Source organism: Bos grunniens, chromosome 18 (genome assembly GCF_055505025.1).
Source record: "Bos grunniens cultivar Pamir isolate PY7600 chromosome 18, Bosgru_T2T1.0, whole genome shotgun sequence".
Classification (NCBI taxonomy): Eukaryota; Metazoa; Chordata; class Mammalia; order Artiodactyla; family Bovidae; genus Bos; species Bos grunniens.
In genome coordinates this window covers 46,804,197-46,831,890 of record NC_141182.1, presented here as the reverse complement: position 1 = coordinate 46,831,890, position 27,694 = coordinate 46,804,197, and the positions used below count along the sequence as shown (strand labels likewise).

Here is a 27,694-nt window from a genome sequence, read left to right as displayed (position 1 = left end):
ACAATGCTTTCCCCACACCTTCACATGAGTCACCCCCTCACTTTCTCCTGGTCTCAGCCCCAGGAGGGCTCTGATAAGACTCTGATAAGGATCCTCTGCCTGCCAACCTTCCTGAACACATCCTTATTTCCTTCATAGCCACAGTCAAGGTCTGATGGTTGGCTAGTAACTTGCCAACTAGTTTAGTCTGTCTCCCCCACAAGCTGTCAGCTCTATGGAGAGCAGCTTATCTCCTTTGTTCATGGCTGTGTTCCCAACACCTGGAACAGTGCCTAGCACAGAGCAGACTGAACCTGAACCAAGTGAGTAAATGAATGAGTCACCCACTAGCACCTCCAGGCAGTGTGGGGAAGGAGGGATGTGTCAGGACCTTGATCCCACCCTTACCCCGTCCCAGGCCACAGCTTACCTGGCAGTATTAAGAATGTGCTGCTGCTTGTTCTCCTTGGGGTTCAAAATCACCACCACACAGCTGGGGAGAAAGAAGAAAATGTGCCCAAACTGAGGGGAGTATTGAGGTCCAGGGATGACTGCACTCCCAACATAAGAGCCCACATATAGACAAGGCTATGTGAGAGTTGGACTATAAAGAAAGCTGAGCGCTGAAGAATTGATGCTTTTGATCTGTTGTGTTGGAGAAGACTCTTGAGAGTCCCTTGGACTGCAAGGAGATCCAACCACTCCATTCTAAAGGAAATCAGTCCTGAATGTTCATTGGAAGGACTGATGTTGAAGCTGAAACTCCAATACTTTGGCCACCTGATGCGAAGAGCTGACTCATTTGAAAAGACCCTGATGCTGGGAAAGACTGAAGGCAAGAGGAGAAGGGGATGACAGAAGATGAGATGGTTGGACGGCATCACCAACTCAATGGACATGAGTTTGCGTAATCTCCGTGAGTTGGTGATGGACAGGGAGGCCTGGCGTGCTGCTGTTCAGGGGGTCGCCAAGAGTCAGACACGACTGAGCAACTGAATTGAACTGAACTGACAGACAAGCTCTTTCTGTTCAGATGCTTCTCTTCAGTCTCCTCCTCCCCCATTAGCTATGCTGAGAATTCTAGGGCACTTAACGTTATTACTGATATCAACCAATTCTTAAAAAGAAGCCAATACTCCCTCTGTAGTAACTATATTGTCAGGCTCTGGTCTAATAAAGACTTACTGTTGTTCAGTCACTAAGTTGCGTCCGACTCTTTGCAACCCCATGGACTGTAGTCCGCCAGGCTCCTTTGCCATGGGATTTTCCAGGCAAGAATACTGGAGTGGGTTACCATTTCCTTCTCCAAGGGATCTTTCCCACCCAGGTATTAAATCTGTGTCTTTTGCATTGGCAAGCAGGTTCTTTATCAGTGAACCACCAGGGAAGCCCACGAAAGACTTACTGTATACAACATCTTTAAATCCTCACAACTGCCAAGTGAGGTCAGCAGTCTTAGCTGCTTTTCATAGATGATGAAACTGAAGCCCAGAGAGAGCAGTTCTTTGCCCAGAGTTCCCCAGCAGATCAGGGAACGAGTGGGGATGTGACTCCACACCTGTCAGATTCAAGAGCCCCCCTTGTCCTGTATTCTGGCTCCTTCCCAAAGACTCAGTAACAGATGCTGTTCATCAGGAATTACTATGGCCTTGCCCTGCCCTGCAGGGGGGAGGGGTCCCTTCGGTGCCTAGAACCGTGCAGGTTAGACCAGTATTTGTGGAATAAATGGTTGCAGATGACCTTCAGTCCTCTCTAACTACCAGGAGGAGGGTACCACTAGTTTTGTTTTACCAAAGCAGAGGCTAGGACAGGGGCCTGTATGGTGGAGCTAGGACACTAATGCAGACTGCCTGACACCAACTGTGGCTTTGATCTTAGCCTGTCTTTCCCAGAATTGCTGCCACCTCCCACTTGCAGCCACAATAAGGCTTTCTTAGCACACATGCGTGCCAGTACCGTTCTAGACATAGAGGGGCCGGTACAATCCTTCCCACAGCCTTCAGAGGCAGGCAGCATTATCTGCACTCTACAGAGGGAACAGCCAAGGCCCAGAGAGGTTCATCGAAGACTTCAGGCTCTGAATTCAGGATCAGTGATTAGAGGCCAAGGCCCACCGACTCACTCACCCTGCCAGGTAGGCCACGTGGCCTGTGCTGGGGTCACAGGTTAGGCCACTGCTGTTCTGGGCCGTGATGCCAAGCACCTTCTCGAGTGATACCTGCAGGGAAAAGGCCCAATCAGAAGCGCCTGCCCCAGCAGGTTCCCCACCCCTCAGCCATCCATTCAGTCTGTTACTTCCAACATGTCCACCGAGCTTCTAGGGTCATCTACCAGCAGCTAATGCTTATCCTCTTCAGTACTGCTTTGACAAATACTGTGCTAAAGCACAGAACGGTGAAGAATGTAGACAAATCCCTGTCCTCCTGGAGCTCACATTCTAGTGGTGACGGGATGGTAGACACAGGAAATGAACAGAATGAATATGTAAAATAGATATCAGGTGATGATGGGAGCATTAGAGAAAAACTAAGCATGGAAGGAAACTGAGAGGACAGAGGAAGGGGAGAAGGCCTCAGTGAAAAGAGTAAGTGTCTTATGTGAAAGACTCGAGAGCCCACAGCAACCCAGGGAAGAAAGCGCTGTTATCAGCCCTACTTTACAGATGAGAACACGGAGGGCCGAGGTCCCACATCTGTGGAGTAGCAGGCTGGGATACAGACTCAGGCAGTCTCTGGTTTCAAAGTTAGCGCTGTGCTCACAGCAGGGAACAGAAGAGGACACTGTCCGTTTGCTCAGTAAATTGACAGTCTAGAGATTCAATGAGTAAAGAAACGAGTGAACTGGAACAATCACACTTACAATTTAAAAACTGTCTAAGCAAAATAAGTCAAATGAGCTAGTCCCCATCATGGCTGATTAAACATTTACAGAGGATGGACTAACAAATCGTGATGTTTTCATATTCTTAACAGATTAGTTTCTAATTATTATAAAGTAAAACACTCTCAAACAAGGTGTTGGGCCTCCGAAATGAGAGGCATAGAGAGGACAGTAACGGTCAATATTTATTGAGTATCTGATCAGGAGACAGGTGCTGTTTATACAACTGTATTAACTTATTTAATGCTCACAAAAACTCTGTGATATGGTCACTATCACCATCATCTCCTTACAGATGAGGAAAGAGAGGCCTAGAAGGGTAACCCATCTGGAAGTTAGCAGGACTAACCCAGGCAATGGGACTCATGTTGTTTTTTCAATCTGTTAATCAGCATTACTGGGCATGAGCGTAGCTGGTCATTATTTTTAGACCAGGTCTTTTGCAAGCTGGATGGACTCTGCACCACCAAACAGGAAAAATACATGACATCAGTCACCCAAAATACACAATCACAGCAGTAGTAACTAACAGCAATAGAGTACTTACAATGTGCCAAATGTTTTTCTAAGTACTTAAGATATGTGAGCTTACTTAATCCTCACAAATATACTATAAGGGAACATTTGTATTATTATCCTCATTTTACAGATGAGGAAACTGAGGCACAGAAAAGTTCAAGAAAAAAAGAAGAATTCAGGTTAAAACCCAGGCAGTCTGGGTCCAGAGGTGGTGCTCCTAACCACCTTGCTATACCACCTCTCTGGCGCTAATGGTAAAGAACCTGCCTGCCAGTGAAGAGACTAACAGATGTGGGTTCGATCCCTGGCTTGGGAAGATTCCCTGGAGAAGGAAATGGCAACCCACTCCAGTATTCTTGCCTGGACAATCCCATGGACAGAGGAGCCAGTCCACAGGGTCGCAAAGAGTTGGACACGACTGAGGTGACTTAGCACGCATGTACCACCTCTCTGAAACTGGTTGTTATTCCTCTCCTTCATATTCTTTAGAGCTCACAAGGCTTTCAGAAACATAAGAGATAAAAGCTATGAAGTATAAGGTGCTGGATAAGATACTGAGTTGGGTGACCGCTTTAGGCTGGGGTTCAAGAAGGCCTCTCAGAGGAATAAAAAAAGAAGGCCTTTCAGGGTAGAGATATTCAGGCTGAGACTCAAAGAATAGGTGCCAGTCAGGTAGACTGCAGCAAAAAGCCCAGAGGACTCACCATACACAAAGGCTAAGAGGCAGAAAAGAGCTTGGAGTCTCAAGAAAACAGAAGGCAGGCCAGTGTGACAGGACCTTTGTGAGAGGAAGGACAAGGGAAGTGTGGCCAGAGAGGTGAGGAGCAGGCACATGCCCAGCAACTTGCAGCCAGGAAGCCATGGAGCAGAAACAAGATCCACCCGCAGGTATTGCATATCGACCCTTTATCTGGTATATTCACACTTTCCTTTCATCTCCCTGCAACACCATGGCTATTGTTACCACCATTTTATAAAAACAGACTTTGCAGCTCTGCAAGTTGGAGAATAATTTTTATTTATTTTTTTATTTTATTTTATTTTTTTTAAATACTTATTTATTTAGCTGCATCAGGTCTTAGTTGCCGCATGCGGGATCTTTCATTGTGGCGCTCGGACCCTCTAGCTGTGACCCATGGGCTCTAGAGCGTGAGGGCTCAGTAGTTGCATTGCTCAGGCTAGGTTGCTTCTTAGCATGTGGAATCTTAGTTCCCTGACCAGGGATGGAACCCACATCCCCCGCATTGCAAGGTGAATTCTTAACCACTGGACCACCAGGGAAGTCCTGGAGAATAATTTTTAAACTGCTGCTGTGTGGACTTTCCTGGTGATCCAGTGGTTAAGAATCTCCCTGCCAATGCAGCAGACACAGGTTCAATCCCTGGTTTGGGAAGATTCCATATTCTTGGGACAATTAAGCCCCTGCTCCACAGCTATTGAGCCTGCCCTGTAGAGCCTGTGCTCTACAATAAGAGAAGCCACCACAGTAGGAAGCCTGTGCACCAAGAGTAGCCCCCACCCCTTGCCACAACTACAGAAAATCTGCAACACAGCAATGAAGAACGGGCACAGTCAAAATAAATAAAAACAAATAAATATATTTTAAAAGTTGCTGCTGTACTATTGGAATTTCTTCTACCTACTCTAAAGTTTTGCATCTCAGGATTTAGAGAACTGGTCTATACCCATGCCCCTCCCCCCGCATGGGGATTCTAAATATTCTAAATATTACTAAATTCACTCACATCCTCTCCATAATTTAAGGCAGCAGTATGGAATAAGCATCCCACCGTGGTAAGGGAGAGGAAAGAGAAGAGGGAATGAGGGAAGGCAGGCTAGAGCCCAGGGAGAGTTGGAACAAGTAGCTGGGGACTGAACCCTGGTAGGGACCCTAAAGACCCAGCGGGGGATGAGGTCAACAAAAGCCTAAGTGTCCAGAGAGACTTCTAAAGGTGACTGAGGAGACAAGCAGGAAAGCAGGACTAGGAGGTGACTAGCAAAACTATAACGCGTTCCAAAGTATAAAGTCAGGTAGGAGCCCTGGAACGATCCAAAGGCTGAGGGTGCCTTTGTTTGCCTTTCCTAGCTGTTCTTTTCCCCTTGCAGTTAATCTTTACTGTATATAAATCTTCTTCATCTACCTCTATTTAACTCTGCATATCTATTCTTTCTTTTCTTTTCTCTCAACGTATTTGTTAGTTTTTTTTTTCCTTGCTTTATTCCCCACCTGACACCTTGCTTTAGTTTTGTTTTCCGGTTTGTGCTTTAGTTAGTTTTGTTCTTAACTGGTAAATATAATTTTTGATTTACCTTGTTCGCTGGGTCAATCTACTGTGTTTTTGTTGGACTGTTTTCACTTTGCTCATGGGTGTATATGTATATGTGTATATTCTGTTATTTTATTATTATTTGCCTGATTTTGTAACTGCCATTTGTCTGGGGTTCATCTTTGGTTTCTCGTTTTTGGATATTTGTTTCAGTCTCACTTAATGCTATAACAAACCACTTGTGGAATTTTCATTCCTAACTAGAGATCAAGCCCTGAGCCTTTGCAGTGAAAGCACTGACTCTAAGACCCTAGACAACCAGAGAACTAACCCTAGGGTGTATCAAATAGTGAGAACTCACACAAAGGAAGCCACTTGAATACAAGACCCGGCATCACCCAACCTCCAGTAGCATCCTGTGCAGGACGCCTCATGTAAACAACAAACAAAACAAGTACAAACCCGATCATCAGCAGACAGGATCACCACCTCACTCAGCCTTGCCCAACAGAGGAAAAACAGACAAAAACTCAGTACAAATCTCACCCTATACAAAGTTTACACAAACCACTGGACCAACCTTAGAAGGGCAGAAACCAAAAGGAAGAAAGAATTCAACCTTGAAGCCTGGGAAAAGGAGACCTCAAGCACAGTAAGTTAAAATAAAATAATGAAAAGGCAAAGAAATACTACACAAATGAAGGAACAAACTAGAAACACAGAGGTCCAAATAAATGAAGAGGAAATAGCAAACTACCTGAAAAAGAATTCAGAATAATGATAGTAAAGATGATCAAAAACCTTGAAAACAAAATGGTGAAAATGTAAGAATCAATTAACAAAGATCTAGAAGAAATAAAGAATAAACATAGAGAGACAAATAACACAATTACTGAAATTAAAAATACTCTAGAAGGAATCAATAGCAGAATATCTGAAGCAGAAGAATGAATCAGTGAGCTGGACGATAAAATGGTGAAAATAACTTATGAAGAGCAGAATAAAATAAAAAGAATGAAAAGAACTGAGGACAGTTTCAGAGACTTCTGGGACAATATCAAATGCACCAACATTTGAATTATAGGGGTCTCAGAAGAAGTAGAGAAAAAGAAAGGGTATGAGAAAATTTTTGAAGAGATTATAGCTGAAAATTTCCATAAAATGGAAAAGGAAACAGTCAATCAAGTCCAAGAGGCACAAAGAGTCCCATATAGGATAAACCCAACGGGAAACATGCCAAGACACATACTAATCAAACTAACAAAGACTAAACACAAAGAAAAAATATTAAATGCACCAAGAGAGAAGCAACAAGTAACATACAAGGGAAACCCCATACACTTAACAGCTAATCTTTCAGCAGAAACTTAAAAGTTTATACTTTATACTTTATACTTTGGAACGCGTTATAGTTTTGCTAGTCACCTCCTAGTCCTGCTTTCCTGCTTGTCTCCTCAGTCACCTTTAGAAGTCTCTCTGGACACTTAGGCTTTTGTTGACCTCATCCCCCGCTGGGTCTTTAGGGTCCCTACCAGGGTTCAGTCCCCAGCTACTTGTTCCAACTCTCCCTGGGCTCTAGCCTGCCTTCCCTCATTCCCTCTTCTCTTTCCTCTCCCTTACCACGGTGGGATGCTTATTCCATACTGCTGCCTTAAATTATGGATATATTTAAAGTATTGAAAGGGAAAAATCTACAACCAAGATTACAGTACCCAGCAAGGATCTCATTCAAAATTGATGGAGAAATAAAAAGCTTTTTGAACAAGCAAAAGTTAAGAGAATTCAGTACCACCAAACCAGCTTTACAACAAATGTTAACGGGACTTACGTAGTCATGAAATACAAGAGAAGAAAAAAGATCCACAAAATCAACCTCAAACAATTAAGAAAATGGCAACAGAAACATATATATCAATAATTACTTTAAATGTAAAAGGAATAAATGCTCCAACCAAAAGACATAGACTGGCTGAAGGGATACAAAAACAAGACCCATATATATGCTGTCCACAAGAAACCCACTTCAGACCTAAAGACACATATAGCCTGAAAGTGAGAGGACACAAAAATATATTCCATGCAAATATATTTTGCATGGAAGCAAAAGAAAGCTGGAGTAGCAATCCTCATATCAGATAAAATAGATCTTAAAATAAAGAAGAGTACAAGAGATAAAGAAGGACACTACATTATGATCAAAGGATAAATCCAAGAGGAAGACATAACAATTGTAAATATCTATGCACCCAACAAAGGAGCACCTCAATACTTAAGACAAACACTAACAGACATAAAAGGAGAAAGTGACAGTAACATAATAATAGTAGAAGACTTTAATACCCCATTCACACCAATGGACAGATCATCAAAACAGAAAATTAATAAAGAAACACAAGTCTTAAATGATACATTAGATGAGATAGATCTCATTGATATCTTCAGGACATTCCATCCAAATGCAGGACATTTCATCCATCTTTTCAAGTGTACATGGAACATTCTCCAGGATAGGTCCACCCACATCTTGGGTCACAAATCAAATCTCAGTAAATTTAAGAAAATTAAAATCATATTAAGCATCTTCTCTGATCACAGTGCTGAGACTAGATATCAATTACAAGAAAAAAATTGTAAGAAACACAAACACATGGAGAAAAACACGTTTCTAAATAACCAACAGGTTACTGAAGAAATCAAAAGGGAAATAAAAAAATTTCTAAAAAAAATAAAAATGAAAACACGACAACTCAAAACCTATGGGATGCAGTGAAAGCAGTTCTAAGAGGGAAGTTTATAGCAATCCTACCTCAAGAAACAAGAAAAACATCAAATAGACAACCTAACTTTACACCTAAAAGTGGAAAAAGAACAACAAACAACAACAAAAACCCATATTAGTAGAAAGAAAGAAATCATTAAGATCCAAGAGAAATAAATGAAAAAGAAATGAAAGAAACAATAATAAAGATTAATAAAACTAAAAGCCGGTTCTTCGAGAAAATAAACAAAATTGACAGGCCTTAGCCAGACTCATCAAGAGAAAAAGAGAGAAGAATCAAATCAACAAAATCATTAATGAAATAGGAGAAGTTACAAAAGACAATGCAGAAATACAAAGGATTAGAAGAGACTATTAGTATATGGCAATAAAATGGATAACCTGGAAGAAATGGACAGATTCTTAGAAAAGTTCAATCTTCCAAGATTGAACCAGGAAGAAATAGAAATTGTGAACAGCAACAACAAAAAAGAAATTGTGAACAACCCAATTACAGGCACTGAAATTGAACCTGTGATCAAAAATCTCCCCAAAAACAAAAGCCCAGGACCAGATGGCGTCACAGGAGAATTCTATCAAACATTTAGAGAAGAGCTAATACCTATCCTTCTAAAACTCTTTCAGAAAATTGCAGAGAAGAAACACTTCCAAACTCATTCTACGAGGCCACCATCACCCTGATACCAAAACCAGACAAAGACTACACCAAAAAGGAAAACTACAGGCCAATATCACTGACGAACATAGACGCAAAAATCCTCAACAAAATTTTAGCAAACAGAATTCAGCAACATATCAAAAAGCTCAAACACCATGATCAAGTTGTTGATTTGATTCCAGGAAGGCAAGGATTCTTCACTATATGCAAATCAATGTGATACACTATATTAACAAATTGAAAGACAAAAACCATATGATAATCTCAATAGATGCAGAAAAAGCCTCTGACAAAATTCAGCACCCATTTATGATTAGAACTCTTCAAAAAATGGGCATAGGAGGAACCTACCTCAATACAGTAAAGGCCATATATGATAAGCCTACAGCAAACATTATTCTCAATGGTGAAAAACTGAAAGCATTCGGCCTAAGATCAGGAACAAGACAAGGGTGTCCACTTTCACCACTATTATTCAACATAGTTCTGGAAGTCCTAGCTACAGCAATCAGAGAAGAAAAGAAATAAAAGGAATCCAGAATAGAAAAGAAGAAGTAAAGTTCTCACTGTTTGCAGATGATATGATACTGTACATAGAAAACGCTAAAGATACTATCAGAAAATTACTAGAGCTAATCAGTGAATTTAGCAAAGCTGCAGGACACAAAATCAATACACAGAAATCACTTGCATTTCTATATACTAACAATGAAAAATCAGAAAGAGAAATTAAGGAATCAAACCCATTCATCACTGCAACAAAAAGAATTAAATATCTAGGAACAAATTTACTTAAGGAAATAAAAGAACTGTACACAGAAAATTATAAGACACTAATGAAAGAAATCAAAGATGACATAAACAGATGGAGAGATATTACATGTTCCTGGGTAGGAAGCATCAATATTGTGAAAATGACTATACTACCAAATGCAATCTACAGATTCAGTGTGATCCCTATCAAATTACCAATGGCATTTTTCACAGAACTAGAACAAAAAATTTCACAATTTATATGGAAACACAAAAGACTCCGAATAGCCAAAGCAGTCTTGAGAAAGAAGAATGGAGATGGAGGAATCAACCTTCCTAACTTCAGATTATACTACAAAGCTACAGCCATCAAGACAGTATGGTACTGGCATATAAACAGAAATATAGACCAATGGAGCAAGATAGAAAGCCCAGAAATAAACCCATGTACCTATGGGTACCTTATTTTTGACAAAGGAGGCAAGAATATACAATGGGGCAAAGACAGCCTCTTCAATAAATGGTGCTGGGAAAACTGGACAGCTACATGTAAAAGAATGAAATTAGAACACATACCAACACTTGTGTATGGTATGTGTAACACCATACACAAAGATAAACTCAAAACGGATTAAAGACCTAAATGTAAGACCAGAAACTATAAAGCTCTTAGAGGAAAACATAGGCAGAACACTCGATGACATAAATCAATGCAAGATCCTCTATGACCCACCTCCTAGAGTAAAGGAAATAAAAACAAAAGTAAACAAGTGGGACCTGATTAAACTTAAAAGCTTTTGCACAGCAAAGGAAACTATAAGCAAGGTGAAAAGACAACCCTCAGAATGGGAGAAAATAAAAGCAAATGAAACAACTGACAAAGGATTAGTTTCCAAAATATACAAGCCGCTCATACAACTCAATGCCAGAAAAACAAACAACCCAATTAAAACGTGGAAAAAAGACCTAAACAGACATTTCTCCAAAGAAGACATACAGATGGCTAACAAACACATGAAAAGATGCTCAACATCGCTCATTATTAGAGAAATGCAAATCAAAACTACAATGAGATATTACCTCACATGGGTCAGAATGGCCATCATCAAAAAGTCTATGAACAATAAGTGCTGGAGACGGTGTGGAGAAAAGGGAATGCTCTTGCATTGTTGGTGGGAAGATGGTATGAAAATTCCTTAAAATACTAGGAATAAAACCATCATATGACCCAGCAATCCCACTCCCAGGCATATACCCTGAAGAAACCAAAATTGAAAAAGACACATGTATCCCATTGTTCACTGCAGCACTATTTACAATAGCTAGAACAGGGAAGCAACCTAGACGTCCACCGACAGATGAATGGATAAAGTAGTAGCGGTACATATACACAATAGAATATTACTCAGCCATAAAAAGGAACACATTTGAGTCAGTTCTGATGAGGTGGATGAACCTAGAACCTATTATACAGAGTGAAGTGAGTCAGAAAGAGAACGATAAATATATTCTAAAGCGTATACATGTAATCTAGAAAAATGGTACTGAAGAATTTATTTACAGGACAGCAATGGAGAAACAGACATAGAGAATAGACTTACGGACATGGGGAGAGGGGAGGAGAGGGTGAGATGTATGTAAAGAGTATCATGGAAACTTATATTACCATATGTAAAATAGATAACCAATGGGAATTTGCTGTATGGCTCAGTTAACTCAAACAGGGGCTCTGTATCAACCTAGTTGGGTGGGATGGGGCAGGAGATGGGAGGTAGGTTCAAAAGGGAGGGTATATATGTATACCTATGGCTGATTCATGCTGAGGTTTGACAGAAAACAAAATTCTGTAAAGCAATGATCATTCAATAAAAAAAAAAATTTTAAAGACTGAGGGCGGGGCCAGGGGTTGAGAGGTGGGACTAGGGGTGATGGGCAGTATCCGAGAGAGGAGGAGACGAGGAAGTGGGAGGAGCCTCATCTAGGGGCGGGGCTTAGGGACTAGGCAGGCCAGAGAGCAGCCAGAGGAGTACCAGCCGGGGGATGATAGGCGGGGCCAAAGATCTAAGGGTGGGACAAAGGAAGAGCAGGGAACCTGGAACTGAGATGGACAAGGCAAGCAACCCCTCACCCGATTCTGCACCGTGTCCTCGGGAGCCGCCGGGAGTCGCGTCCGCCGCCGGAGGCAGAGCGGTGGAGCCGGGGGCGGAGAAGACTGGGCCCTCCGCGCCGGAACTCCCGCCATGACTGATGGCAGCTTCTCAACTGTATCATTCCGCGCGTAGCCTCCGGGCCCCAAGGCCGCCATCGTCGCGTCGGAGCCCGGCGACCGTTACACTTCTCAACCGCCGCAGCCGCCACGGTCCACTCGAATAGCGAACGGCCGCGGGAAAGCCGGCGCCACCGCCCATTGGGCGCGGGGGGCTGCTGGTCTGGCCAATCTCAGGGTTACCGGCGGCCCTTTTGACCAATGAGGGCTAAGAGGCGGAGCGGGGGTTCTGGCTGGGTGGAGCCGCGGCTTCTTAGCTAGATGTTTGATCGAGCGTTGTGGAGTTTTTTTTTTAATCCCGTCTGTGTTTTCATCATTCACTGAATTTCAGTTTTGAACTTTTAAGAGGCTAATGCCAAAGCCCCTACCTCCACCCCAAGCCGACTATCCTCGTAGTAGCAGTCGCCCGGATGTAAGCTAGGGTGGAGCCGAAAAAAGACTGAAGAGTTGGCGCAGACTCAGAAAGGTCTTTACGCCACCTCTTCCCCAACACGTGATGAAGTCCCGGCGGCTCAGAGCCGGTTTTGCTTTATCCACTTGCCACGTGATGTGGCAACGCCGTCTGGCGCGTAATACGCAGGCGCAGCTTTCCTTCCCTCCGCATGTGACGAGGCCCCAAGGGCCGTCACGTGAGGCAGGCGGCAAGCGCGCGGGTGGGGCGGGGTTCGGCGGCGCCTGGTGAGGATCAAAGTGCGGCAGCAGACCGGGCAAAACCCAGCTGGGCTGGACAGCCATGCCCAAGTACTGCCTGGCTCCGAACTGCTCCAACACTGCGGGCCAGCTGGGCGCGGACAATCGCCCGGTGAGCTTCTACAAGTGAGCGCAAGCGAGGGGCGGGGCTTAGAGGGAGGCGGGACCACGGGCGGAGCAATGTGGGGCGGGGCCCGAGGATAAATGCCGCGGCGTGGGGCTTCTGGTCCAGGTTGCAGGTATTTGGAAGCAGGGTTAGCTGGATGAAGGGATCATGTTCCCCGCGTTTCACTTGCAGTAAACACGGTACATGTAAACGTGCAAAAGTATGATACAGCAGGGATAGACGATTAACTGCAGGTAGTGTACGGGGCGAACGGAGGAAAGGGAGGGCTGTGTAGAGGAGTGAGGTTGGTCCAGGCTCAGAAAGAGCTTACAGTTGCCCACTCGCCATCCCCACGAACTTGAGGCATCTCAAACTCAAAACATACGAAACCGACCTCCTGACTCTCCCAGAACTTCCCATAAGCTTTCTTATCCAATAGCTTTCCATCCTTTACTGTCTTTCAGGCTAGAAATGTTAGAACCAACTTTACTTTTTTCTCACACCTGAGAAAGTAAAACTTAGCTTGAATTTTTGAAACAAAACAAACCCCCAAAAACCTGCCTTCTAATTTGTTTAGGTGGGATAACAGAGATGGGAAAAGCTGGCTGAAGAGTTAATAGGAAAAAAATTTTTCTCAGGGATGTGCTGCAGATGTGAAGTAGCAAAACTTCCCTTCTTTAAGAGACTACTGCTTTTTTACTAGGAAGCTTTGTTCTCTAAAATCATAGGCTATCACAAACTTTGCTGTTTGAAATTACATCAGTAGGAATGAAACATCTTACTTAAGGCCTGGAGAAGTTAGGTCGCTGTGACACAGAGAAGCAGCCTTGATTTACAGCCCAGGTTCAGAGCTTCAGGTAAGGGGTTTCTGGACACAGTAGTTCACATCTATCCACACTTAATTGCTTCCAAGGAGACAGACCCTGGGCCCACTTTGCAATCCAGGTCTGATATTGATCCATTTACTCACAGTTCTGCTCTGCTTTGATATTATCCAAACACTGTTTCACTTATATTTCATCTAAACTTTACCCATCCCCCAAACCCCAATAATGATGCTTCCCAGGTGGCGCTAGTGGTAAAGAACCCAACTGTCGATGCAGGATATGTAAGAGACCTGGGTCAGGAAGATCCCCTGGAGGAGGGCACAGCAGTCCACTCCCGTATTCTTGCCTGGAGAATCCCATGGACAGAGGAGGCTGGCAGGCTACTGTCCATAGCGTCACAGAGTTGGACATGACTGAAGCGACTTAGCATGCAAACCCCAATAATAATTATTTTCCTCTGTTTGATGAAATTCCCCACAGTACCTCTGATGGCAGTTCACTTATTGCCACGGTAAATAAACCTGACTTTAGTAGACTCTAGGATTGTACCTGGTGGCCTTCGTCTAAATGGGCCAGGACACATTCCTCATCTGGTCCATCAGCAAATCCTGTTGGCATTCCCTTTTTTTTTTAAAAAAAATTTATTTTTGGCTGCACTGGGCTTTCATTGCTGCACACAGGCTTTCTCTACTTGAGGTGAGTGGGGGCTACTCTAGGTGTGGTACCCAGGCTTCTCATTGTGGTGGCTTCTTTTGTTGCAGAGCACGGGCGCCAGGGTGTGGGGGCTTTAGTAGTTGCATGAGTGGGCTCAGTAATTGTGGTCCACAGGCTTAGTTGCTCTGAAGCATGTGGAATCTTCCTGGACCAGGTGTTGAACCCATGTCCTCTGCATTGGCAAGTGGATTCTTAACCCCCAGAACCACCAGGGAAGTCCAGGCTCTTCCTTTAAAGTCTATCCAGAATTGACCACTTCTGTCCCCCATCTTTTCCCCCACCCTGGCATCGGCCACCTCCTGACTGCACTATTTTAGTAGGCTCTCCATTTGACAAGCTGCTCCCACAGTCTTCCACGTGCAGTCACAGGGGACTGGTAACCCCCTGAGTCAGATCAGGGCTTAGATGCCTCCCCTGGCTCCCACCTGACTGTATAAAAGACAAGAAGGTGAGGCTGGAGCAGGCAGAAGGCAGGCCTACGAAGCCCTACAGGCCCTGGATCCCCACTGCCTGGCCTTATCTCCTCTCTCCTGCCCCTTACTCACTCCATGCCAGTGTCACTGTCCGTTTGATGTTCCTCCAGCATGCCAGGCACTTTGTTGCCCCAGGGCCTTTGCACAGAAAGTTCTTCCCTTTATGACCGCTACTCTGTAAAGTGATAACCCTCTCCCAGTACGTACATATTTTCTTTACTCACTTCCTGCTTTATTTTTCCCTTTAACCTTAACACTATCTGGCATACCACATGTTTAATATTGGGTTGGCCAAAAAGTTCATTTGGGTTTTTCCACAAGATTATATAGAAAAAGCCCAACAAACTTTTTGGGCAACCAAATATATCCGTTTATTGTCTCCTCCATTAAAATGTCAGCTTCTTGAAGGCAGGGATTTTTGTCTGTCTTATTCCCTGCTGTGTCTCTATCACCTCAAACAGTGCCTAGCACATAGTGGGTGCTCAGTAAATATTTGTAGGGTTAATTAGGTGAATGTGTCTCATATGAGCTTCCCAGGAAACCCGGAACTCCACATCCCAGCTATCCTTTGAGGGACCCTGTTTCAGGGTAGGAGGAGAGTAGAGTGGTCTTTGGAACTGAATCAATATGTCCAGACTTGCTTTTTAAAATGTATCACTCTGACGTGCATATGCGTGCTAAGTTGCTTCAGTTGTGTCAGACTCTTGTGACCTTATGGACTGTAGCCTGCCAGGCTCCTCTGTCCATGGGATTCTCCAGGCAAGAATACTGGAGTGGGTTGTGTGCCCTCCTCCAGAGGATCTTCCTGACCCAGGGCCCAATCCACATCTCTTGTGTCTCCTGCATTGGCAGGTGGGCTCTTTACCACTGGGGCCACTTGCCACCATTTGTTAATTCAGCAACTTTGAGTGTCTCCTGTAGTAAGCGAGCCCCTGCTGAGAGACACTGACACATCTCGTTCCTGCCCTGACAGAGCTCATGGAAAGGTGCAGGGTCAGTCATTGACAAACTGAGGACACAAATTGATCCTCTTTTCTTCAGCACTACTGCCCCCAGTTCAGTTCAGTTCAGTCGCTCAGTCGTGTCCAACTCTTTGCGACCCCATGAATTGCAGCACGCCAGGCCCCCCTGCCCATCACCAACTCCCGAAGTTTACCCAAACTCATGTCCATCGAGTCGGTGATGCCATCCAACTATCTCATCCTCTGTCATCCCCTTCTCCTCCTGCCCTCAATCTTTCCCAGCATCAGGGGGTTTTCAAATGAGTTGGCTCTTCGCATCAGGTGGCCAAAGTATTGGAGTTTCAGCTTCAACATCAGCCCTTCCAATGAACACCCAGGGCTGATCTCCTTTAGGATGGACTGGTTGGATCTCCTTGCAGTCTAAGGGACTCTCAAGAGTCTTCTTCAACACCACAGTTCAGAAGCATCAATTCTTCGGTGCTCAGCTTTCTTCACAGTCCAACTCTCACATCCATACATGACCACAGGAAAAACCATAGCCTTGACTAGACAGACCTTTGTTGGCAAAGTAATGTCTCTGCTTTTGAATATGCTACCTAGGTTGGTCCTTCCAAGGAGTAAGCATCTTTTAATTTTGTGGCTGCAGTCACCATCTGCAGTGATTTTGGAGCCCCCCAAAATAAAGTCTGACACTGTTTCCACTGTTTCCCCATCTATTTCCCATGAAGTGATGGGACCAGATGCCATGATCTTCGTTTTCTGAATGTTGAGCTTTAAGCCAACTCTTTTTACTCTCCTCTTTCACTTTCATCAAGAGGCTCTTTAGTTCTTCACTTTCTGCCATAAGGGTGGTGTCATCTACATATCTCAGGTTATTGATGTTTCTCCCGGCAATCTTGATTCCAGCTTGTGCTTCTTCCAGCCCGCAGTCTATACAACTAATCCATGCTTTAACTCTACCCTCTGACACTCCCCATCCTGCAACAATAACAACAAAACCCCTAACTCTTTGGAAATACAGTTACAAATGCTGATGATAGAATCCTCACTAAACTATTAGGAAATAAAGAAAGGAAAAAACCCACCACGTTCCCAGTCTGACTACTACTTATCACCTCTGCTATCACAGTGCAGTCCAAGCTGTCATTCTCTTTTAAGATTTTTTTTTTAATGTGGACCATTGTAAAGTCTTTATTGAATTCATTACAATACTGTTTCTGTTTTGTTTTTTGACCACAGGCATGTGGGATCTTAGCTCAGCTCCCTGACCAGGGATCACACCCAAGCCCCTTGGATTAGAAGGCGAAGTCTCAACCGTTGGACCACCAGGGAAGTCCCTGTCATTGTCTCTTAATGAGATGCTGTTATAGTTGCTTGCTGGTCTCCCTGCTTCCACTCTTGCTTCCCTTACAGCAACAACAGTAATAACTTATTTAGAGAGCACTTACTGCAGGCCAGGTACTGTTCCAAGCTCTTCACACATAATAATGAGAACAATAATGACTGTACACAGCAGCCAGATGACCGTGTAAAAATCACTCCAGGGAATTCCCTGGTGGTCCACTGGTTAGGACTCCATGCTTTCACTGCCAAGGGCCCGGGTTCAACCCCTGCTTGGGGAATTAAGATCCCACAAGCCACTTGGTGTGGGGGAAAAAAAAAATCAGTTCACATCTGTGTTGAAATCTCCACCAATGGCTGCCAAGCTGTTCCTCACACAGGCTGACCCATTCCCACCGCAAGGCCCAACCCTGAATCACTGTTGCAGAAGCCATTTAGCTAAGAGTTTGATGAGAAATAGGCTCCAAAGTAGATTCCAGAGGGCATGGATGCTAGAAGGAACAAGGTGAAATAATGAACAAAGTACTGGGAAATAACTTGAAATTCCTGCCAGGGTGCCAAAGGAAACATTTCATTAATTGTGTTTTAGACCCTTTCAGCACACAGGAGCAAATGACAGTCATCTCATGGGGTGTCTATCAGGTATGAATTGCAGCTGTCTGGCAGTTAACAAAGTCCTGAAATAGTAGTGGCTTAACCAAATTATGGGGTCTGTAGGAATCAATCTGGCCAAGTTATGCTACAGTAACAAACTCACCGAAACTCAATAGCTTACGGCAACAAAGGTTTATTTCTCACTCAGACTAATGTCCTTGGCAGGCCATTGATGGCATTTCTCTACTGTATCTTAATTAGGGACTCGGGCTGGAGGAGCTGCCCCTAGGTGGAATGTTGCTGATCTTGTGGGAGGGGAAAAAAGAGAAAGTGGGGAGAAATCACCCAGTGGCTCCTGGTAACTTGTGTACTTTGAAGTGGCCCATGTCACTTTAACTGCTTTCACAAGTCTATAGCAAGCGTCAGGTCAGTGGAGTGGAAATGTGTCTCTGTGTGGGGAATGGTAGCAAATGGTTTGAACAGTAATTCAGTCTACGCAAGGTTTGTTCTTCTCTCATACAAAGCAAGTACGTAGGTTTGCAAACCAGCACTGATGTGGCAGCTCCATAGTCATCAGGGATGAAGGTCCTGTCTTTCATATCCATCCTCCAGCTGCCACGTGCCCAGCCCTCATGCCCTACCATTTCAGGTAGGGAGAAAAGGGAAAGGAGGAAGAGTAAAAGGGACTCAACTCTAAACCAAGCTGGTCCACTTCACAAAGCCTTCCCAGAAATCCCACCCAATGATTCTTCATCATTGGGCATTACAACTGCAAAGGATGCTGGGAAATGTAGTCTTTTTTGATAGACCTTTAACCACCCTGATGACATTTTAAATTATGTTAGTAAGGTAAAAAAGAACTAGCAGTGCTCTAGATAGAATGGCTAACAAGACTAAAATATTTCTATATATAAAAAAAGATTGGCTGTCCACTTAAGGTAGATTTTTAGAGAGGGACATTTCCTATTATAGATGTTGCTATCTAGAGAGAACAAAAGAGAATAAAAATAAGACCAAATTAGGAAGGGGTTTTTTAATGATATTCCTTTCCTCCTTTGCCCCTTGAGCTGCTTCTGATTCCATTTGAGGTTGCTTCCACATTTAAGGTACCATCTCAGATGTCTCACCCAACATGGAAATATTCATTCGTCAGGACTTAATTGCATGGCCCCACTATGGCAAAGGAACCCAGGAAACCGTCATTTAACAGGGCACATTATGCCTCAAAAAAGTTGGAGTTTGTTAGTAAGGAAGAAGCAGAGAGTGGATATGGAATAATCCTTTGGCAGTCTCTGCCCAGGAGCAGGTGGGTTGTGCTATTACAGGGTTATTTCATGTCCAGGCAGAATGAGGCTGGTGAGAGCAGCTGGATCTCAGATGGAGGCTGAGGGAAGTGCAGCAGCCGGAGTTCTTGGCTCTGTGCCCTGGGGTTCTTCTCTTTGGCTGCCATCACTCCCCTCTGAGTCAGCCCTCAGTCCTCATTGACCAGCTACCCACCACTGTCTGCCTTTTGCCCAAGGAGTCTTGCTCTGCATCCCACCACCAACCTCTGTCCATCCCATCCACCTCCTCCCCACAGGTGGCCTCTTTAACTTATGTGGCTTTCCCAGTGTTTCTTTATACAAATACAGTATATGTTGGTTAGTTTCCTGTGGCTGCTGTTTCAAACTGCTGGTGGCTAAAAACAATAGGAATTATGCTCTCACAATCCAGGTTGGTTTTACCGGGCCAATATCAAGGTGTCAGCAGGGTTGCATTCCCCAGGAGGCTCTAGGAGAAAATCTGTTTCTCAGTCTTCCAGTTTCTGGTATCTGCAGGCATTTCTTGGCTTGTGGCCACATCATCCCAGTCTCTGCCTCTGTGGTGACATTGCCTTCTCCTCTTTTGTCTGTGGTAATAATATATTCTTTCACTTCCCTCTTAGAAGAATACTTGCAGGACTTCCCTGGCAGTCCAGTGGTTAAGACTCTGTGCTTCCACTACAGGGGACAGGGGTTCAATCCCTGGTCAGGGAACTAAGATCCTACATGCCATGTGGTATGCCAAAAAATTAAAAACAAAAAACAAACTTGATTGCATGGAGGACCAACCCGGATGATCTCCGATAATTTCCCCATCTCGGGATCCTTAATCACATCTTTTGTCATGAAATGCAGTATTCACAGCATCCAGGATTGGGACAGGGATGTCTTTTGTGGGACTATTATTAGCCTACCACAATTATGAAAGCTGGTGTACTCCATTTGAAACATTTTTTTCACATAATATATGCCTAAAAATAGCATGTCAGTTCATACAGTGCCTCAAACTTATTTTAGAGCTCATAGTGTTCTTTTGTGTGCACGTGTTTGAGTTTATTTATCTTGTCTCCTAGTTTATTTATCTAATTTCTAACACTCCTTGCTCTTACTTTTTAACAAAGAGGGTACAGACCTTATAGCCCTCAGTCTGTTAAGATATCCAGGTGTTTTTACGGTTAACTCCTATTTATGGAATTGAGACTGATTTGCCATTTTCAATTGTGATTTTAGGATACCTAAAAGCTTCTCTTTTAGGTATCTTTGTTTAATACTTAACGTTGGTCAATTTTTTAAAAACTTGTTATTTTGTATTGGGGTGTCACCAATTAACAATGTTTTGATTGTCTCAGGTGAACAGCTAAGGGACTCAGCCATACCTATCCATGTATCCATCCTCCCCCAAACTCCCCTCCCATTCAGGCTGCCACATAACATTGAGCAGAGTTCCCTGTGCTATGCAGTAGATTCTTGTTGTTTATCCATTTTAAATATAGCAGTGTGTACAGGCAACCATAAGTTCATTCTCTTTCTGTTTTGTGAGTAAGTTCATTTTGTATCATTTCTTTTTAGATTCCACATATAAGGGATGTCATATAATATTTCTCCTCTAACTTATAAAATTGCTCAGTTTTAAGAAAAATATTAAGTAAATAATGTCACCTGGTGGAAGACTTTGTGAAGGGGGGATGTGGATAACTATTAGTTATCTAATGCTTCATAACATTTAGCAGCTTAAAATAAACCTTTTATTTTAAACCTCACAATTTCTGGCAGCTGCCACGGGATCAGCTGGCCAGAGCTTAATGATGCCAACAAAGGTCTGTCTAGTCAAGGCTATGGTTTTTCCAGCGGTCATGTATGGATGTGAGAGTTGGACTATAAAGAAAGCTGAGTGCCGAAGAATTGATGCTTTTGAACTGTGGTGTTGGAGAAGACTCATGAGAGTCCCTTGGACTACAAGGAGATCCAACCAGTCCATTCTGAAGGAGATCAGTCCTGGGTGTTCATTGGAAGGACTGATGCTGAAGCTGAAACTCCAATATGTTGGCCACCTGATGCGAAGAGCTGACTCATTTGAAAAGACCCTGATGCTGGGAAAGATTGAGGGCAGGAAGAGAAGGGGATGACAGAGGATGAGATAGTTGGATGGCATCACCGACTCAATGGGCAATATTGGAGTGGGTAGCCTATCCCTTCTCCAGCAGATCTTCCCAACCTAGGAATCCAACCGGGGTCTCCTGCATTGAAGGTGGATTCTTTACCAACTGAGCTATCAGGGAAGCCCAAATAATCATTAGGGATTTGATTTAGGTCATACTGGAATGGCCTAGTGGTTCTCCCTTCTTTCTTCATTTAAATCTTAATTTTGCAATCAGGGGCTCATGATCTGAGCCACAGTCAGCTCCCGGTCTTGTTTTTGCTGACTGTATAGAGCTTTTCCATCTTCAGCTGCAAAGAATATAATCAGACTGATTTCAGTATTGACCATCTGGTGATGTCCATGTCTAGAGTCATCTCTTGTGTTGTTAGAAAAGGGTGTTTGCTATGACCAGTGTGTTCTCTTGGCAAAACTCTGTTAGCCTTTGCCCTGCTTCATTTTGTACTCCAAAGTCAAACTTGCCTGTTACTCCAGGCATCTCTTGACTTCCTACTTTTGCATTCCATTCCCCTATGATGAAAAGGACATCTTTTTTGATGTTGGTTCTAGAAAGTGTCATGGAATCATACAATATTAGGACTTTTTTTTTGTGACTGATTTCACTTACCATAATGTACTCAAGGTTCATCCATGTTATATAGAATGTGTCAGAATTTCTTTCCTTTTTTTTTTTATTGGCTGCACTCCCCAGCATGTGGGATCTTAGTTCCCTGACTAGAGACAAAACCCATGCCCCGTGCAGTGGAAGCGTAGAGTCTTAACCACTGGACTGCCAGGAAAGTCCCGGAATTTCTTTCTTAAAGCTGAGTAATATTTCATTGTGTATGTGTGTGTGTTGTATATATATATATCATGTATGTATACGTATGTGTGTGTATATATATTCCACCTTTTGTTAATACATTCATTTGTTGATGGACCCTTGGGTTTCTTCCACCTCCTGGCTATTGTAAATCATGCTGTTATGAACTTGAGTGTGTAAATATCTCTTTGAGACCCTGCTTTGAAGTTTATTTTTTGGGGGGGGTCTATATCCAGAAGTGGGATTTGGATCATATGGTAATACTGTTTTCAGTTTTTTGAGGAACTACCATACTACTTTTCATAGAGGCTTCTCCATTTTACATTCCCACCAACACCACATAGGGTTCCAGATTCTGCATATCCTTGTAAATACTTGTTTTTTTTTTTTAATATAGTAGTCATTCTAATGGTTATGAGGCAATAGCTTGTGGTTTCGATGGGCATTTTCCTAATGATAAATGATGTTGGACATCTTTTCATATGCTGCTGCCATTTGTGTCTTGTTTAGAGTCTATTCAAGCCCTTTGCCCATTTTTAATCAGTTAATGTTTTGTTGTTGTTTAAAAACTTTTTGACATGTTTTCAAGCATACACAAAAAATAGTGTTGTTTAAATGAATCCTCATGTATCTATCACTCAGTTACACCAGTAGTCAACATTTCACTAATTTTTTTCTTCCACTTTCCTCCCACGTACATCTTTAATGCAGTATTTTAAAGAAAATTCCAGCCTTTTATTCATAAATATTTCAGAATATTTTTCCAACAGATGACTATTTTAGAAGCTTAAATCAGTGTAATGATCACACCTAGCAAAATTAACTTCTTACAATTATCTAATAACCAATTCATGTTCAATTTTCCCCAACTAGATTAAAATGTCTTTTTACAGAATGGTTGGTTGCAGAGGAAGCCCAGATCTGCCTTTGTGTTGATGTTTCTTAAATCCCCTTTAATCTATAGCCCTACCCTTAGCCCCATGTATATAGGATCTCCCACATTCTAGATTTGTCCAATTTTATTAACTGCTCCCTTAGGTTCCTGTGGAGGAACAGATGAGTGGGGAGGGGATAGTGGCCATGGAAGAGAGACCAGGAGGGAGATTGGAGGCTTTGGGGGATAGACAACAGATTGTGGGAGAGGTGGGCTGATGCTGGGTGTTTAAAAGATGAAAGTGAAAGTCGCTTAGTTGTGTCTCTTAGACTCTGTGACCTCATGAACTATATATAGTCCATGGAATTCTTCAGGCCAGAATAGTGCAGTGGGTAGCCTTTCCCTTTTCCAAGGGATCTTCCCAACCCAGGGATTGAACCCAGGTCTACCACATTGCAGGCGGATTCTTTACCAGCTGAACCACAAGATGGAGCCAAAAAATCAGATATGGGTAGAGGCAGAGGTGGGCTTCCCTAGTGATTCAGATGGTAAAGAATCTGGAAACCCAGGTTCCATCTCTGGGTGGGGAAGATCCAGAGATGCCTACCCACTCCAGTATTCTTGCCTGGAGAATCCCATGGACAGAGGAGCCTGGTAGGCTACGGTCCATGGGGTAGCAAAGAGTCGGACAGGACAGAGTGACTAACACACACACACACACACACACACCACCTGTGACTAACACACACACACACACACACACACCACCTGTGACTAACACACACACACACACACACCACCTGTGACTAACACACACACACACACACACACCACCTGTGACTAACACATACACACACACACCACCTGCGACTAACACACACACACACACACACACACCACCTGCGAGACACACACACACACACACACACCCTCGTTGGGAGGCATGGCCAGACTCTGGCCCAGGGGAGGCAGAGGTTTGGCACTCAAGGCTCTCTGGGTGTGCGTGTGCTGGCGGTTGCTGTGGGGCGGGGGTTGGACCCCTGACATGGCTGACCTCGCTCCCCTGGCAGGTTCCCGCTGAAGGATGGCCCCCGGCTGCAGGCCTGGCTGAGGCACATGGGCCGTGAGCACTGGGTGCCCAGCTGCCACCAGCACTTGTGCAGCGAGCACTTCGCCCCCTCTTGCTTCCAGTGGCGCTGGGGCGTGCGCTACCTGCGACCCGACGCCGTGCCCTCCATCTTCTCCCGAGTGCCGCCCGCCCAGGTGAGCTGGGGAAGCCCTGTAGCTGGAATCGTATCCCCAGCCCTCCCCACCTGAGGAATTTTCCCTTGGAGTCTGGCACTGATGTCCCCCCGCGCCTTGTCTTCCAGAGGCAGCAGAGTTCCCGAAGCACGGAGAAACCCGTCGTGCCTCCGCCTCTGCAGGAGACCCCATCCTTGGCCTCTGGGCCTGTACAGCTCTTGGTGCTGGGGCCAGCCTCCGGGGCCCCCGAGGCTCCAGCCACCGTGTTCCTGACGCCCCTGTCGCTTCAGCCGGCGCCCGCGGGGCCGCGCCCTGGAGCATCGGCCCAGCACCCCAGGGCCGGGCTGGGCGCGGCGCTGGGCGCGCTGCAGCGGCGGGTGCGGAGGCTCCAGCGGCGCCACGAGCGGCACCAGGCGCGGCTGCGGGCCCTGGAACAGCTGGCGCGGCAGCTGCAGGCGCGGGCGCACTGGGGCCGGCTGTGTGCGGTGAGTGCCCCGCCTGGCTCACACAGCCCCAGTGTTTCCGTCTAGAGTCCAGAGTTGAAAAGTCACAACATTTCACCCAGGTTTCCAAATTGCTGCCGTGAAAAAAATCAATCTGGCAATGCTAAGCAACTATGGGCGGGAGCTGAGTAGTGGCTTCTCCCTTTATTAATAATACTTAAGCACCCCTATTCTCTTCTAGGGGGTTTCCCAAGTGGCACTAGAGGTAAAGAACCTGCCTGCCAATGCAGGAGAAGTAAGAGATGTGGGTTGGATCCCTGGGTCAGGAAGATCCCCTGGAGGAGGGGACAGCAACACATTTCATTATTCTTGCCTGGAGAATCCCATGGCCAACGCAGCCTGGCAGGCTGCAGTCCATGGGGTTGCACAGAGTTGGACAGGACTGAAGCAACTTAGCATACACACATACTCTCTTTTAGACACAGTTAATAACTTAATGAAAACTCGCTTGACCTTGATCTTGACAGTCCCTATTTCCCATATGAAAGACTGAAGTACAGTGTAACTTGCCCAAAGCCAGGCAACCAGTGAGTTGCAGAGTCAGGATCCAAACTCAGCTGTCCTGCCCCAGAGGAGGCCTGTGCACTTCTGTTGGAGACCTCTGGGCATGGCCCCTATAGAGGTTGGTTTGCAGCTCTATACTAGAGTTTCCCAGACCCTATCTAAGGCCCTTTGCCCCTGTATTTTACTGCTGGGAATTTTCTGGGGTGGGAAGTGGAAAGGATCATGTTTTTAAAAATTAAAAATTGGCCAGGACTTTTTCCTGCTTAAAACCCCAGGGGCACACTTGAGGTCCCGGGGCTCTTGTTCCTGCTTGGAAAAGGGAGGTGGGGAGGAGTTTCCGAAAGCCCCTGAGGTGCCTCTGTAGCTGAGGTGTCCTCACCTGACAGCCAGTGGGGTGGACCTGGCCCACAGATACCATTCATTTGGCCTCAGTAATGCTTTAACATATTTTCTGGCCTTTCCCGAAGGCTCAGCAGATCTAGCAGGACTGGGTTCATATCCCCAGATGGTAGCAGTCAGCTGGAGCTGCAGTGGCTGTCCCTGGAGGCTCTGTTTGAGACTGGCCTGAACCAGCCATGCACCAGATGGACATGCTGGTTGGGGAGGGGAGAGGGACAAGCACAGAACTCAGACTCAGGCCTGAGGCTCTTCATGGAGCCTGCCAGGGCCCCTGGGCTGACGGTGTGTCTCTCTCTGCATCCCCTGCCCCTCTTCCATCCCTGTTTCTCAATCTCTTCTTCTCTCTCCCACATTTATCTTTGTCTTTCTGCCCTCCGCCCCCAATCTCTCTGTCATCCCATTTATCTCCCCATTTCCCCGTGTCTCTTCATCTGCCTCTTTGTCTGTCCCCCATACCCATGTCCCTGTCTCTCTGTCCCTGCATTTCTCCCACCCCCCATATCTGTCTCTCCATGTCTCTGTCCTCCCTCATCTCTGTCCTTGTTTTCCCATACCACCTCATTCCCTCCTGAATGTCTCTCTTGTTCTCACCTCTCTCTCTGCCCATGTCTCTGTCTGTCTCCTGATACCACTTCCCCTCTCAACCTCCCTGTTCCTCATGGTTTCTCCCCCTTCCTTCCCTCCTCCCCTCTTCTTACTTCCCTGTGTCCTCCATCTCTACTACTACTTTCCCTGGGATGGCCCAGCTCCCTCGACCTGAGGAATCCCAAGCCTTCACCATCATCTGTGGAGGGCCTGACATTGCTGTGGTCCTTGCCCATGGTCCTGCATCTCCCACGCTGGATGCCAAGCCTGAGCTCCTGGACACTCAGACTCCCAGTGCCTAAGGACCAGGACAGATAATGTCGTGGGAAGGATGACAGAAGACAAGAGGAAGAGAGACACATCACACATAGGCCTGGCCCGCATGCCTGGGGCATAGCACTGCCTCCCTCAAAGGCCTGGCTCCCACCACCTCCTCCTAGGAACCCCTTGAACTTTAGGGCCGACCTGGGCCCAAGACCTCTGTCAGTAGTGATGACCCTGGGTATCAGGTCCCAAACCCACTTTCAATCTTTGTAGTCAGTAAAATATTCTCAGAGCAGGACAAGCATTGTTTGCTTGGGGAGAGTTGTAACTGGTGCTGAAGAGCCCCTCATACCCTTTCCCAAGCCTGGCGCCAAGCTGGGGATACAGCAGTGAACACAGCTGACAAAAGTCCTGTCCTCATGGTGCTCCAATTCTGCTTGAGTAGAAGATGAAATAGTGAACTAATAAACAATATAATTTCAGACTGTGATAAGTGCTATAAAGACTGAATGAAAATATAATGGGCTGCAGCGAGACGGGGTTTGGGGGGTGGTGGTGTGGGCAGAGGGAGGGAGGGAAGATTCTCTAAGGAGACAGTGTTTAAGCAGAGACCTGGATGATGAAAAGGAGCTGGCCTGGAAGGCATGCAGATTGGATGTTTCAGGGAGAACAGCCCCTGTTCTAACAGCAGCATCTGAGGTGTGAGCTGGAGGAGGGCAGTGTTGCTATGGTGAATCAGGGAAAGGAGTGAGTTTGTAAGGAGGGCGGGGTTGGGAGGCAACGTTAGATACAGCCGAAAAGGTCTCACTGAAAAGGAACCAATAAGTGAAAGCCTAAAGGAGAGGAGAAAGGAGATCAGGTATTGGGGGAGGAGCATTCCAGGCAGAAGAAACAGCTAGTGCGAAGGTCCAGGGGTGAGGAGGGACAAGGAGGCCAGTGTGGTTAGAGTGCAGCGAGTGACGGGGACAGTGAGAGGAGGTGAGATTGGCAAGATGATGGGACTTGTGGGCTATGGTTGAGACATTGGCTTTTATCTGGGGTGAGGTGCAGCAAGCAGATGCCTTTAGGAAGGTCCTGATGTGATAGGCATTAATAGGTCCCCTGTGGCAGCATATTGGGGTGTTAGGGGGAGCAGGGAGAACAGGGAAGGGGCTGCTGCCATAGTCCAGGTAGGAGAGGATGAAGGATGGACCAGGGTCAGGGCCTGGGATGAGGGTGAGGGATGAAATACCTTGGGAATACCTTGAATGGAGC

General features: G+C 45.2%; 2 protein-coding genes across 6 annotated transcripts in view; one reads left to right on the top strand and one right to left on the bottom strand.

Moving 5' to 3' along the window:
- Positions 1-12,228, bottom strand: part of WDR62 (WD repeat domain 62) — a 48,929-nt gene extending 36,701 nt beyond the window's left edge. The window contains exons 1-3 of one of the 3 annotated variants that reach the window (XM_086351800.1): positions 11,964-12,228; positions 2,106-2,197; positions 410-472 (exon numbers count right to left, since the gene is read on the bottom strand). In XM_086351800.1, the coding sequence (XP_086207926.1) occupies positions 410-472; positions 2,106-2,197; positions 11,964-12,140 (332 nt within the window). In that variant the 5' untranslated portion in view covers positions 12,141-12,228. Of the gene's footprint in view, positions 1-409; positions 473-2,105; positions 2,198-11,963 lie in introns of those variants that run through there. The other 2 variants (XM_086351801.1, XM_086351802.1) reach the window with 2 other exon arrangements.
- Positions 12,229-12,770: 542 nt separating this feature from the next.
- Positions 12,771-26,933, top strand: THAP8 (THAP domain containing 8). Of its 3 annotated transcripts, none has more exons than XM_086352177.1 (4): positions 12,771-12,903; positions 24,014-24,206; positions 24,314-24,670; positions 26,338-26,933. In XM_086352177.1, the coding sequence occupies exons 2-4, from the start codon at positions 24,060-24,062 to the stop codon at positions 26,476-26,478; spliced, it is 645 nt and encodes a 214-aa protein (XP_086208303.1). In that variant the 5' UTR covers positions 12,771-12,903; positions 24,014-24,059; the 3' UTR covers positions 26,479-26,933. The 3 variants fall into 3 exon arrangements, with proteins under 3 accessions (XP_086208303.1, XP_086208302.1, XP_086208304.1); XM_086352176.1 differs by having other exon boundaries at positions 12,785-12,917; XM_086352178.1 differs by lacking the exon at positions 12,771-12,903 and adding an exon at positions 17,113-17,331.
- Positions 26,934-27,694: the final 761 nt, after the last annotated feature.

What these genes read in the sequence shown, in the direction of transcription:
- THAP8 (XM_086352176.1), top strand. Translation starts at nt 12,835, where the DNA reads ATGCCCAAGTACTGCCTGGCTCCGAACTGCTCCAACACTGCGGGCCAG. An exon ending in CGCCCGGTGAGCTTCTACAA is followed by an intron (nt 12,918 to 24,013) that starts GTGAGCGCAAGC and finishes CTCCCCTGGCAG; the next exon opens with GTTCCCGCTGAAGGATGGCC. An exon ending in CCCGAGTGCCGCCCGCCCAG is followed by an intron (nt 24,207 to 24,313) that starts GTGAGCTGGGGA and finishes CTTGTCTTCCAG; the next exon opens with AGGCAGCAGAGTTCCCGAAG.